The 12320-nt window shown below is 37.8% G+C and overlaps 1 protein-coding gene across 3 annotated transcripts in view; it reads left to right on the plus strand.

The window, feature by feature from the left end:
* The window catches only part of CPEB3 (cytoplasmic polyadenylation element binding protein 3), an 87733-nt gene that overhangs the window by 48521 nt on the left and 26892 nt on the right, over positions 1-12320 (plus strand). For all 3 annotated transcript variants that reach the window (XM_075108199.1, XM_075108200.1, XM_075108201.1), the window contains exons 5-6: positions 7344-7511; positions 9333-9422. In XM_075108199.1, coding sequence (XP_074964300.1) covers positions 7344-7511; positions 9333-9422 — 258 coding nt within the window. The remainder of the gene's footprint in view (positions 1-7343; positions 7512-9332; positions 9423-12320) is intronic.

The following is a 12320-nucleotide window of genomic DNA, read 5'->3' on the forward strand; positions in this document are numbered from 1 at the left end:
AGGTGGTTTTCTGTGCAAAATGGTGTTCATATGTCGTATCAAAACCAGTGTATGGGAGTGGCTTCATCGGGGGTGGGTACAATTCTGGGAGCTTCCAGTCTCTGTTCTTCTGTATTCTGTTAGAATTGCCCAAGAGAGGAAGTACCTTCAGATATATAACCCTGGTAATTTAATTGTTTGTAATAGTACAGTAATTTTCTTACTGGCTCCTAAATGTTTTTGTTCAAGAATAATTCCTAAAGTGTTTATTTTCTAAAATATTTACTCAAACTGGAGGTGTTATGAAATTTACCTGATGAACCATTCCTTCTATTAAATCTGTTGTGCTCTGAACTTTGATTTATGAACAAGATGGATGTGTCTTACTAACTAGTCTTAAATGACACATTCTTATTTTGCATCCTGTGTAAATAAGAGAATAAAGTGTGTGGTGACATTCTTAAGTTGCTGTGCTGAATGTCAGTTTGTGGGGAAGAGTAACACTGGATAAAATTGAGGTAATTTTCAAATTGTGTGTATGTGTACCTATATATTAAAAATATAATTAACAATGGTGAAACTTCACCTTCTTTGAGTGTTTAAATGTGATGCAATGTTTTTAAATGGGCAAAAGCTGATTAGGCTGACTGTCTTCCTGTTTACGTGGATTGCAGTATTTCTCCCCTAGAATTTACAGGCAATTGTAAATATGCCTTTAGTAAATTTTTTTTATAGACATAAAGATTATGTGTGTCAGTGCATATATAAGATAAAAGTAATATTATGCAGTGCAGTATAACATAGAAGTGTTACAATACATGAATGGCAATAGGTTATTCTAAAATTTACAGAAGTCTACGGTAGATTTCTGCCATCATGTACGGTTATCTTGTTCAGAGCCCAAATGTTTACATTAAGTATATAAAGCTTTCTTTCCTTAGAAATGCAGAAGTCTTTCATCTCATACTAAAGTAATACTTCTTTATTGAATTTTTAGATTGGTAGTGTTCTGTTTGAGAAACGTCTTTCAAATAAATGACTCTTAAAATTTGTTGATAACTATACCTTGATACATGTTTATTTTTTGGAGTATGGGTGTTCAGCAAGACAAGGACAGTGATTCTTTGCCATTATAATAAGTAACGAAATACGGCCTTAGCAGTAAGGAGAAGGATTAATTTTATTCTTGCTGCAAAGCCAACTCTAGTATTAATTCTGCCTATCACTTGCTGTGCAAGGAGCAGAGTCTGTTTCAGGGCTTACCAGCTACCTCACTGTGACTGAACAGCTGTTCACACAAACAGCTTTTACTGTCTTTATGTTAAATTTGGAAGCAGTTCTTCATCATAGCCCTTGAAATTTTTTAATCCCCCTAATGAAACACTCATGTAATTGCTTTTCTGTGGCCTCATTGGTGGCAGGGGGAAAAGACATAGGTGTATGGTGTGTGAGACCATGTTTCTTCAGGGCTTGAGGAAGAAGCTGCGTGAGCAGAAGAGAGGTTACTAGTGCCTGTGCTGAAGGAGGTTGTGTCTTGCTCTAGGTGGCACCTGGGGCCACTCAAAGGTGACAGCCAGGGGACCAGTTAACAGATGAGCAGTTGTCAACTAGCCACAACTGATCTGTCATGTAGTTGGTGGCCAAAGAAAAAGTAGGTAGGGAAAGCTGAAGGGGTATGGTGGGACATGTCAGGATGTGCATTTGGAGATGGAAATAATAAGATGGGAAGAATGGAAGGTCTTATGGAAGAGGACACTTGGGATATAGGAGGAGGGAGTGGGAACTAGATGATGTGGGCTAGGGGGGAGTGTAGGGAGAGCTAATGGAATCACACCTAAAACCTGGGTATGTGGGACAGGACCAGAAGGCATTGTTAGGTTTGGAAGTGCAATGGGGTGGGGAAGGAGGAGGAACACAAATAGTATTGCAGTGAAGAGAGAAAGAAAGAAAACAAGGCTCTATTACCTATTGCCTAAGCTCACTTTCTGTTGAAAAACTCTGCCTGACCCCTAGCCTTCCACATTTGGTTACTTTAGAAGACCACAGATATATTTTGAAGTACTTATGTAGAAGACACTGTTTTCCAGATTATTTTCTGGTATTCTAAAACTTCAGATCAAAAAATGCTGCTTTTTGCATTTCCCTTTATATCACGAAATCCTCTTCTGCACTTGTACCACATTGCGGATTTTGCCATCGATGCATGTCTCACTGAAATGCTGTATTAATTCTGGTAGTTTTAAAGGTTTTTTGTCAATCTGGTTTTCTTTGTCTGAACATCCTGGCTATTGAGTTCATATTGTTTTGGTAGGATTTTAGTATTTGCAGATGGTTGATTAAATTGAAACATAATCGGAAAATATGTTTTCCACAACTAATTAATAAAATGCAAAATGAATTATTTTAATTAGGGTTAATGTTGATGATGATTATTGCCTCTTAAAACCATAATCCTAAATTATTATTTTATAGTACTGTAAGTCTGATATGCCTGATTTTTTTTTTAATACCTTTGCTATGTAGAAAACTTGCACAGTAGGTATGTTCCTTTTTTTTTTTCTTCTTTATTTTACCCCCTGGCTGTGTCATCTTCAAACTTTTTTTTCTTGTCTTGGGTTGTTTGAATTTCATCTTGCACTTTTTGAATGTCTTTTCCTTCTTTATGGTGGGAGGGGAAAAAAAGAAGAGCTAGAAGCTACATTTTCTTTGCTTTTGGAGCTAAATCTAATGACAGCTATACCGACAATTTTCTTCTGTGTTTACATGCAGCCAGGAGCTATGGGCGGAGAAGAGGTAAAAGTATTTACTAAATGTTTTGTTTGCTGAATAGTGGGAGAAATAAATATTTAGTTTTCTTACAATAAAATGATGTTACCAATTTTAACGTTATTTGGTTGATCACTTGCTTCCTATAAATCAATCTAATATTCTTCATTTGCAAAACATCTCCCTTTTAATAGCAGCTTAAAGCAATGATGATCTTGAGCTGATAACTTCAAGTGTGTTGCTATTACTAGTGAAGTGGAGGATGACTGAATGTAAAGACTCTTTCATGACACGTGTTTATGACTTTAAATGAGTGGTGTTCTGAAAAAAAGGTTGTTTTCAGGTTTGGGGTTTTTTTGTAGAACTGCAATGTTTAACTAGTGTACTGAATATTTCAAAAACACTTTTTTTCTTAGATAAAACACCTTTCATTGAATATTACACCTGAGTATTACATTGGATTGCCTTTGGTAGAACATAGTGAATACCAGTACTAATAACGGTCCTCAACAGGGAATATTGATAATTATTATTAATAATTATTATTAATAGCCAATTCAACATTTGAGCACATTTTAACTTTATCTCATCATAGGCAACCCTTAAAAAATAAAAGCAGACTAAAAACATTTTACAAATCTACAGTGCTGCAGAAAAGTTTATTCTGAGAGATTAATGAACATGGACAATAGCAAGGTTGCTGACTACCAGGAAAGCTACTAATGTGCCTTACATTTACATACTGTGCTGTAGCTTACACAGACTGGTTTTTATTGAAAAAATAACAGTGAGGATTGCAGCTTTTAACAATTGGAGTTGGGCAATGCCATCTGCTTGGGGTGCTTTTGCATTAAGCTTCAATTTATCTTCTTTTTAATGTATGTTCTGTGACAGCGATGTATATGACACCGCTTCCTTTTCAAAACATAGAATTTGCATGACGTTTGTGAAGAAGCTTGGAGACGAACGTTGACATGCAAGCAAGCCAATAGTGTATAAGTAACTTGTAGCTTGCACATATGTATGGCTTGAGGTAGTAGGCTGTACAGGCTGTACTAACACAGTTTATAATACAGAATTTGAGCTGATTTTGTTCAAAGCCAACTGGTTGGAAAGTATGTGGAGTATATAATATTGTATACTCTCTCTGCACGTGAACACTGTTTAATTTCTTCATTTTAAGATTGAGGCAAGAGTTCCAGGTTGATCAAATGGCACTGTAGTCAGGAAGGAGGTGGGAATCAGCTGGACACTATTAACTTCTTGCAACTCATGTTTACTTGCATAATAAGTAATGTGGTAGTAATTGTGATGAATGCAGTGTAGATTTTTATACTAATTGTAGTGATGACAAAACAGGGCAAAAAGTTCTGAATGTGCTGGGCTTGAGTATTATTTTACTCTACCAAAAAAAGTATTTCATTCCATAATAATTGTTTCCTATGTGAAATTCAGGCTTTTCTATACTAACAAGTCGACGTGTGTGTGTGCGTGTGTGCGTGTCTTGTCATTGATGTTAGGGATTTTGTGACTTGCCTTATTCATACAATATCAAAGTTTGTGATTTCCATGCTTTTTCATTACCTTGAATTTTATAATGTTGTTTTGAGCTTTCTTAACCTTAAGAAACATGCAAGTCTACAATAGTCTGTTAAAAAATTTTGTGTTTATCAAATGTTCTCATATATCCCTCTCTATTATTGTTTTTACCATTTGCATTGTGGTAATATGCAGCATACCCGGAGGCGAATCTGTGCAGGGACTCATTTCATGTTCATGATACTTGGACATTTTAATTAGTGTTTTGTTTTGTCACTGTGACTAAGTGTCTTCAGTGAGAAGAGGTTTTGTCAGAAATTTCTTGGGGCTTGCCATTACCTATCAGTTCTCTGCTGTATCCTGTGTTTTCTTTGAGTACAGAGGCGAGCATTTCTTTGCAGGCATCATGCTTAGAGCTGTTGAGTAATTTTCTTTTAGGCACCTTGTTTTTAACTTTTACAACCAGTTTTTCAGGTAGAGATGTAAGCACAGCTATGGGAAATCAGCCCAAAATCTATTCTGCCACACTGACAACTCAGGGATGCCAGGGGAGGGGTGCAAGAGCATAAAAACAGGGCATTTAGCAACGCTTTCCCATTATATTCTCCCATAGCTTTGCCTCTGGGGGTTTCTTGAGGTGACATCTCAATATTTATTGCTTCAGAATGTTTTTTTTTTTCCTCCTGTTCGTGCTCATTCCCTCTTCTGAACCTACCTAAACTTTTCAGCTGCCTAAAAAGCCTGTGGCAAGGGGTTCACCAGTCTGACTTGCTTTCAGCCTTGCCGCGTACTGTGTTCAGTGCACTTCAGTTTCCCCTTACTGGAAGAGACAGTGAACAATCATCCCCTATTCCCTTGTCTGTTTCCTTTCTGTTATTTTATATGTATACTTCATACAATTAACTCTATACTTGATTTAACTATGAAGTTTTAGGTCATCTTCAGCATTTGCTTGAGATGAGTACAATGCTTGCAGGCTGTTGAGTATCTAGCATAAGAGGTGATATCTTGCTTGTAACCCACTGTACATTTTTATTATTTCCTTCAGAACGCAGCACTTAGCCTCCTCTGTAGAGCTGTATTTTAATTGAACACCTCATTCTAGTATCTATTAATTTGATATGTCAACTTCCACTAAAGGCTCGTGTTTGTTGTTTCTTTCATTTTTTACAAGAAAGTAGGCTGCGGTGTGGGAATTAAAAGATTTAGCTTCTTAGTAATGTCAATCTCCTATGGATATTTTAAAATTTCCTACTTCTCAATGGGTTTTCTGATTTGATATTTTTACACAGTTTTAGCCCTCCTAATTATTTCTTTCATGCATGTGTTCTCTCTTATGCTGAAATGCATATGTTTCTATATGTGCATGACCTATATGTAATGGGCACACGTCCATTAACGGAGGATTCATCAATATTCTTTCCTGTTTTAGGCTCTAAAGCCACCATTTCTGAGAACCAGTTATACTAGACTTTGAAGAATAGCATCCTAAATCCTTCTCTGATTGTGGCATTTACCCTGGTTTTTATGTTGGTGCTTAAAAGCACAGTAGGATTTTTGCTTCAGTGGATTTTTGCATCTGTGATCTCTGTCAATGTTGTGCATTCAATGTATTCCTTCTAATCAAGACTCTTCTAGTGGCTGGTGCTCATAAAAAACCAGGGCTGGAACTCTGTGTCAGTCAGAGCACCGTCCCTGGTTTTTGTTCGTTAGCTTGCTTTCCATACATAGCTGCTGCTTTTGTAATCTGTCCTTTACTACTGGCGACTCCATTACTGATATTTTCAGTGTATACATTTTTCTCACTAGTGTCCCTCTGCATGTCTTGATTTTTCTCCTTGCCTGTTTTTACTTCCTGTCCTTCCCTGTGCTGTTAATACCAGTACGGTATTAATTCTTCCTTAGGTCTCGCTGGAAGTCAGTTTCATGTGATCCATTACCTTTGAATTTAATTATGTGCCCTGCTATTTATATTTGTAATTAACCCCCCCCCCCCTAAACTGTTTGTATCAATTATAATTCCATCCCTGGGAGCAATCCTCCATGATACCAGGGGACGATTAGCCTCCTCAGAGTTGAGATGGGGTTCCCATTTATACATCTCTCGACATTGCAGGATTTATTTTTCAACTCAGGTATAGGGAATTATTGAAGCCTAAAGTTGGCATGTTCTACAGTGCTGCTTATGTACAGTCTTTGAATATTTTTTCTATCTTCTGGGTTAATAAATCTGTTCTTAAGATAATGTGTGTATACTTTGGCAGCGGTGGCAACAAGTTAATTGCATCTGATGATCACAAATTTTTTACTTTTCATTAACAAACTGAGTAGCAGCCTTTATGTTGCTTTTTGTTAATTCATTACTGAAAGTGTTTTAACACTGAGTAACAGCTTGGCAGGCTGTCCTTGCTAATAACTTTTTTCAAGTGCAAGTTTTTTGTGGTTTACTTAATTAGATTTAAAATATTTTTTTTCTTTGTTAGCTAAGCTTCTTGCATCACCTACATGTTTAATATCCATGATACAAAGCTTTTCTATGTTTATTTTGCTGTTTGCTCCCCTACTCAGACTGGGCCTCCGTTCGCTTGAGGAGCAAGTGATGCAGCCCTTGTGGTTAGGACCCTAAAAAGCACTCTGAAGGAGACTGTCCTACCCTGCAGTGTAATGGCTTGAGGGATCTGCTCTTTTAAGATCATTCCTTCAAGATCTGTTATGGAAGATTTAAATCTCTAAGAATCAGTTTGAAATGTAGATCTTATAAAGGTTATTTCTATAGCTGTGACACACAGTTTCATCAGATAACTTGTTGGTTTTCATCGCTAGCCATTTGCAAAGGTTTGTTTTAAAGCCAAATTAGGTTTATTGTATTGTAAGGATAATATAGTCTTGGGAAAATAGAAGCAATACTAATGAACATAAATTGGATAACTGGATCACTTAGCTGGGCCCTGTAATGCAAATTCTGTTGAAGCAGAACAGTAAAATACAATGTTTTTTACTGAAATATTTACTTCTCCAGGAAACAACGTTAACTACAGATACTGCAAAATCTGTTACAGGTCGGTCTTCACTCTTTCCTTTTGAAGATGGCTTCCTAGACGACAGTCATGGTGATCAGTCTTTATCATCGGGTCTCAGCTCTCCAACACGCTGTCAGAATGGTGAAAGAGTGGAACGCTATTCTAGAAAGGTGTTTGTTGGAGGTCTTCCTCCTGACATTGATGAAGGTACTGTGAATAAGTTACATTGGTGAGATGTGGGATTGGCTTTCATGTAATTACTTTAGAAAGGTCAGATTTTCATAAAAACAAGTGCTTTTTCCCAGGTATGTCACTTGTAGTGCTTGTGGTGTTATTTAAAACAAACACCACTCCCATCCCAACACCTGAGAATTTACTTGACATTCTTTTGTACTGTAGATCAGAAGAGATGGAGACAGAAATGCCTGCATAACAGGTCTTCTAATCTGCAGTAGCAGCATGTGTTCCTATGCATGTAAAGTGGAAAAGCTGAAAAAGGGAACTTAGTGGGTACTGTCACTCCTCCGTAGTCTTTCCCTGTTCTTTTTAAAATACATGGTTGACTTTAAGGACTTTGTTAATAGAGTCCTTAGCAAAGTAAATCAAGCTTCAATTAATCAGCTTTTATATCCAGCATATATACAGTGTTCAGCTGACAAATGTAGGGCAATTAATATGGTTACAAAATAATAATCAGCTTAGTAGGGATGGTCAGGCTTTTTCTCTGTCTCAATCAGTATCTGCTCTACTTGTGTGAGCTCTCCCACACCCCAATTCCCAAACCAAAATTGTGAGGTTTTGGTGTCTAACTTCAGTTGGCCTACACAGGGAATTTGAGGATGCCTTATAATGAAAAGAGAGGGATCTCCGAATCTGATCTAACATGAAGCCTAAACCGTGTGCAATTTTAATAAAGAAATAATATGAGTTGCCAATCTATGGTTTACAGACAGCTCAAATGCAGTTCCCATGTCACATCATGAGTTGCAGGACTGTTGATACAGGGACTACTGGGTACTCTGAATCCCCAGCTCTAAGAAGAAGCAGGCCAACAGGTAGAACCAGTGTGAACGTTGCTGGGTCACTTAGAATCAAAATACATGCCCAGCCTATTCTGTGAGGAGGTAACATGGCCACTTGGGAGCTGTTACCCTCTTCCATGAGAGGTCTACTCCAGTTACACCTTTTTCCTTCAGCTCCTGAATTATGTAGTGTGTTTTGTGGCTCCAGGTGCTTGAAAAATTGGACATGCAGCTCATGGGGTCAGATAAACTGGACACATCTCAAACAGCAATCAGAAACTTGGAAAGCCACTGCCTGCCTTTTCAAACTTTTCTCCTGGTGGATTGTGCTCTGATCTATCTAACATCACATTAGACACAATTTTAAACTAGTTCTTTCTTTAAAGTACATAAATAAATGCACTGAGAAAAAGATATATATTTTTAAAATAACATAAAATACTCTTTTTTTCTTAAGCATTTGCATGTAAAACAAAGTTGTCCTGTAGAATAGTTTGAGATGTGTGTTTCTAAATTGATGCTCAAACCCCAAAAGAAATAGCTTGGTAATGCAAGGCAGATTTCCAGAGGGGACTGAAGAAGGTGAAATCCCTGCAGTCACATGACCTGCTTTCTAGGGCATGCTACAAGGAGCGGCCATGCTGACATGTAGCTTCTCCGTCAGTCCCGTGTGGCTGCATCTGACCCTGCTTTGTGGCTATAATTAGAAATAGACCACAGCTGAAGCACAGTCACTTCTGATAGATCATGTTTGCATTTAATCCTGCTGCAGACTTGCATTAGTGGAATGTAAAGTCACTTTCTTTAAGGAGCCATGTATAGCATAGAGGTGAAGGAATATTTAGGCATCCTTTATGTACATTATTGCAGTTTTCACTGTTCTTAATAGGTATAGAAAATAGTCTGGGGTTTATTTGTTTGGTTGGGTTTTTTTCAAGTAAGAATTTTTACCTTGTCACTGTTAGTCTTCAGATTCTCTCTAAGGTGCCTCATTTGTTTTTTGTAGATGAGATCACTGCCAGCTTTCGTAGGTTTGGACCTCTTGTGGTGGACTGGCCTCACAAAGCTGAAAGCAAGTCATATTTTCCACCTAAAGGTAATTAGTTTAAAATACATTTATGCAGGCTGTTCTGGTAAAAGGAAACTACATCTGCAATGTGGCAATCCATTATAAAGACAAGATTTGACTCTTTATGACAAACTTTCTCTCCTTCAACAAGCATATTTTCAGCAGTTGTTATGATGGAAAAAACACAATTCAGTGACTGAAATGTGGTTGTATGTGGGTACTTCAGTACGCCTGGAGGCTTTGAATCATGCCCTAATTTATTCTAGGTTTACTTCAGAAGGCAAGCTGCAGAAACTTCCTTGTGCTGATTCTGTTGCAGTTTGCATATTGTAGAGACTATAGAAATAATAGATGGAAGTCACTGGTGGATTTGGTGGGGTGTTTTGTAGAGAAGCACGAGTCTGCTTTGTGCGCTCTGACCCAAGCGGCTGTGATCCAGCTCCACGCGGTTCTCCACAGGGTCTGCATCAGGGCGCGCCAGGTGCTGAACTGGAGCAACGAGCTCTCTTAAGAGCGGGCAGGCTGGCATCACGCTCCACAGTCACAGAGCTTGTAGGCTGGACCTGGTTTGGTTTGGGGTGGTTTAGAGCGTGTGCAGGTGGGGCAATTTCATATCTGCCAGCAAAACACTATGCAGACCTGTTTTGATTGAGAAAGAACAGTTTATGGGAAACCTGTTTGGGAGAGTTACTTGGCTAAATCACATAGCTCTTATTGTGTCCTAATCTCTCCTATGAGTTTTTATTACACTATATACATTCTAACCTCTGTCATGCATGCTCTTACATGTAGTTTAGGAGTTCAGTCATGATCTGAAACAGTAGCATGAAGTTATACACAGAATTTCTGACCTATATGTTAAGTTTTTCTGTTCTCACTGACCCTGAAAGCTCTTAATTGCTCATTAAGGCCACTGATTATTTTGTCAGAACAATGGGCTGTTCAGTCAGTGAACTACCTAATCCTACAATATTTTGATACATTTTGACTGTAAAAACCACACAAATTAAAGCAAACTTAATTTCTCTGGAAGCTTAAGTGCTGGAGGCGAGAGAATTCTGACAAATTCTTGCCCTGTAAACAGTATTTGCAGGGCTTAAAAACAGAACAAAACCCCATACATGCTCCCTCGTTCCTATTCTGTTTTCACAACTCAGCCTTGCTGTCAGTAGTTATTATGCAACATCTGTTCTCAAATTTAAAAAACCAAAGCAAAGAAACAAGAAACCAAACCCAGCAACAAACGACCCCAAACCTCCAAAAAAATTTCCATATATTCCTAAGGACAGTTAGTAAAACACATGATTTTCCCTTTTTATTCTATTTTTAAAGGTCTTTAGGGTCTTTCTGGCTAGCGAATTCTGATTGTACCTTCACTTAAGAGTTTAAAAAAAGTAGTAAAATCAGCTGCTTCTTGTCCCCAGTATCTGTTAGTACTCTCCACATTTCTTTCTTTTTTTTTGGTCTTAGCTATTCATGGTAGATCAACATGGGACTGCCAATTATTATTTTGTTCTGTATCTGACAGTGGATTAGTTATGCCATGCCAAACTTGTAAAAATGTTTTTGAGTAAGATCTATTTTAGCAGAAGACAAGGGAATGCAGCCTCACTTCTATTTTTGTCATTATTCTAATGTAGGAAACAGCTTTCAAAGCCCCTGCCAGTTGCCCTGAATGTCTGTCTGAAAGTGCTAAACAACAGTCAATCCCAACTGTTCCAGATTTATTTATAACTGACTTCTTAGTTATCAATCAGGGCTGCAGCATCATACGTCCTGAGTTCCTGATTTGAGATTCACTTACAGTCATGTTAAGCTCGGTAGGTCAAATGCACTTGACTTACCCTGATCCCACAGAGGCAGCATCTGCGCAGAAGACACAGTGTTATTACCAGGTGTGAAAGGGTAAAATTTGAATGCATATTATAATCTTTTTTGCAGCTTTTTGATCTATTTTATATATGAAGAGTACTTCTTTTCTGAAGTTATTATAGAATCATTGAGAGAAGTACCACAATAAAATGTCTCCACTGCTGTTTTTCATTAGAAGTTCCTTTAGAACTATAATTGTCTTTTAGTATTTTTTATTCAAACCTGTTTTGATGCATTATCAGGCTGTTCTTTAAAAAATACAGTGAAACTAAGAGATATTTGAAATTATGCTTGCTACGAAATTCAGTGACATGACTTATTCAGCTGTCAAATACTCATGAATTCAAATGTTTCTTCCTTCCTTTTCCTAGATATCTCCTCTTCCAAGTTGCATTGCTAGACTGTAAATTCTCTGATATTTTGAATTATGATTCTTTCAAATGGAATATGTGTCAAAAAAAAAAACAACAAATGAAACTTTAAAGGATAGTTAGTTGTTTTTTTTGTGTGCCAGCAATTTCAAACGAAAACAAGAAAAATGCATTGTTGGAGTGCAGTGGGGATGATGTGGAGGCTAGTCTTTGTTCACACGTTAACAAAGCCTGAGCTCCAAGGCTTCTCCCACCCACCTGACTGTGCCCCACTGGCAGTAAAATTGAACCTTGCTCTTTCTGAAAATACGCCATCACCTCCAGACAGACTTTACTGTCCTTTTGGTGGATGACAGCCTTTTTCATTACTCCTTTGTGTCTGTAGGGTCAGAGCAGTGGGCAGTGTCTGGACTTATAACAAAGTTCAATGTTTGTTTGTTTGCCTTGATAAGCATTCAGTCAGAGGCTTGGAGCAGACAGCATCAGTACCTGATGCCGCGGGTCAGCGTAGGCAGCTGAGTTTTACACTGGGGCAGTTTTACATCATGGTTTTCTGTCTCCATAATTACAGCCAGGTGATGACATCCCTCACAGTCCTCAGTGTACTAATATAGACTTCCAGTGTCTGATTATTGGTATTTTATTGGATTTGTGGAATGTTTACTATGTTGGGGCAATATAT

This window comes from Phalacrocorax aristotelis, chromosome 12 (assembly GCF_949628215.1).
Source record: "Phalacrocorax aristotelis chromosome 12, bGulAri2.1, whole genome shotgun sequence".
NCBI lineage: Eukaryota > Metazoa > Chordata > Aves > Suliformes > Phalacrocoracidae > Phalacrocorax > Phalacrocorax aristotelis.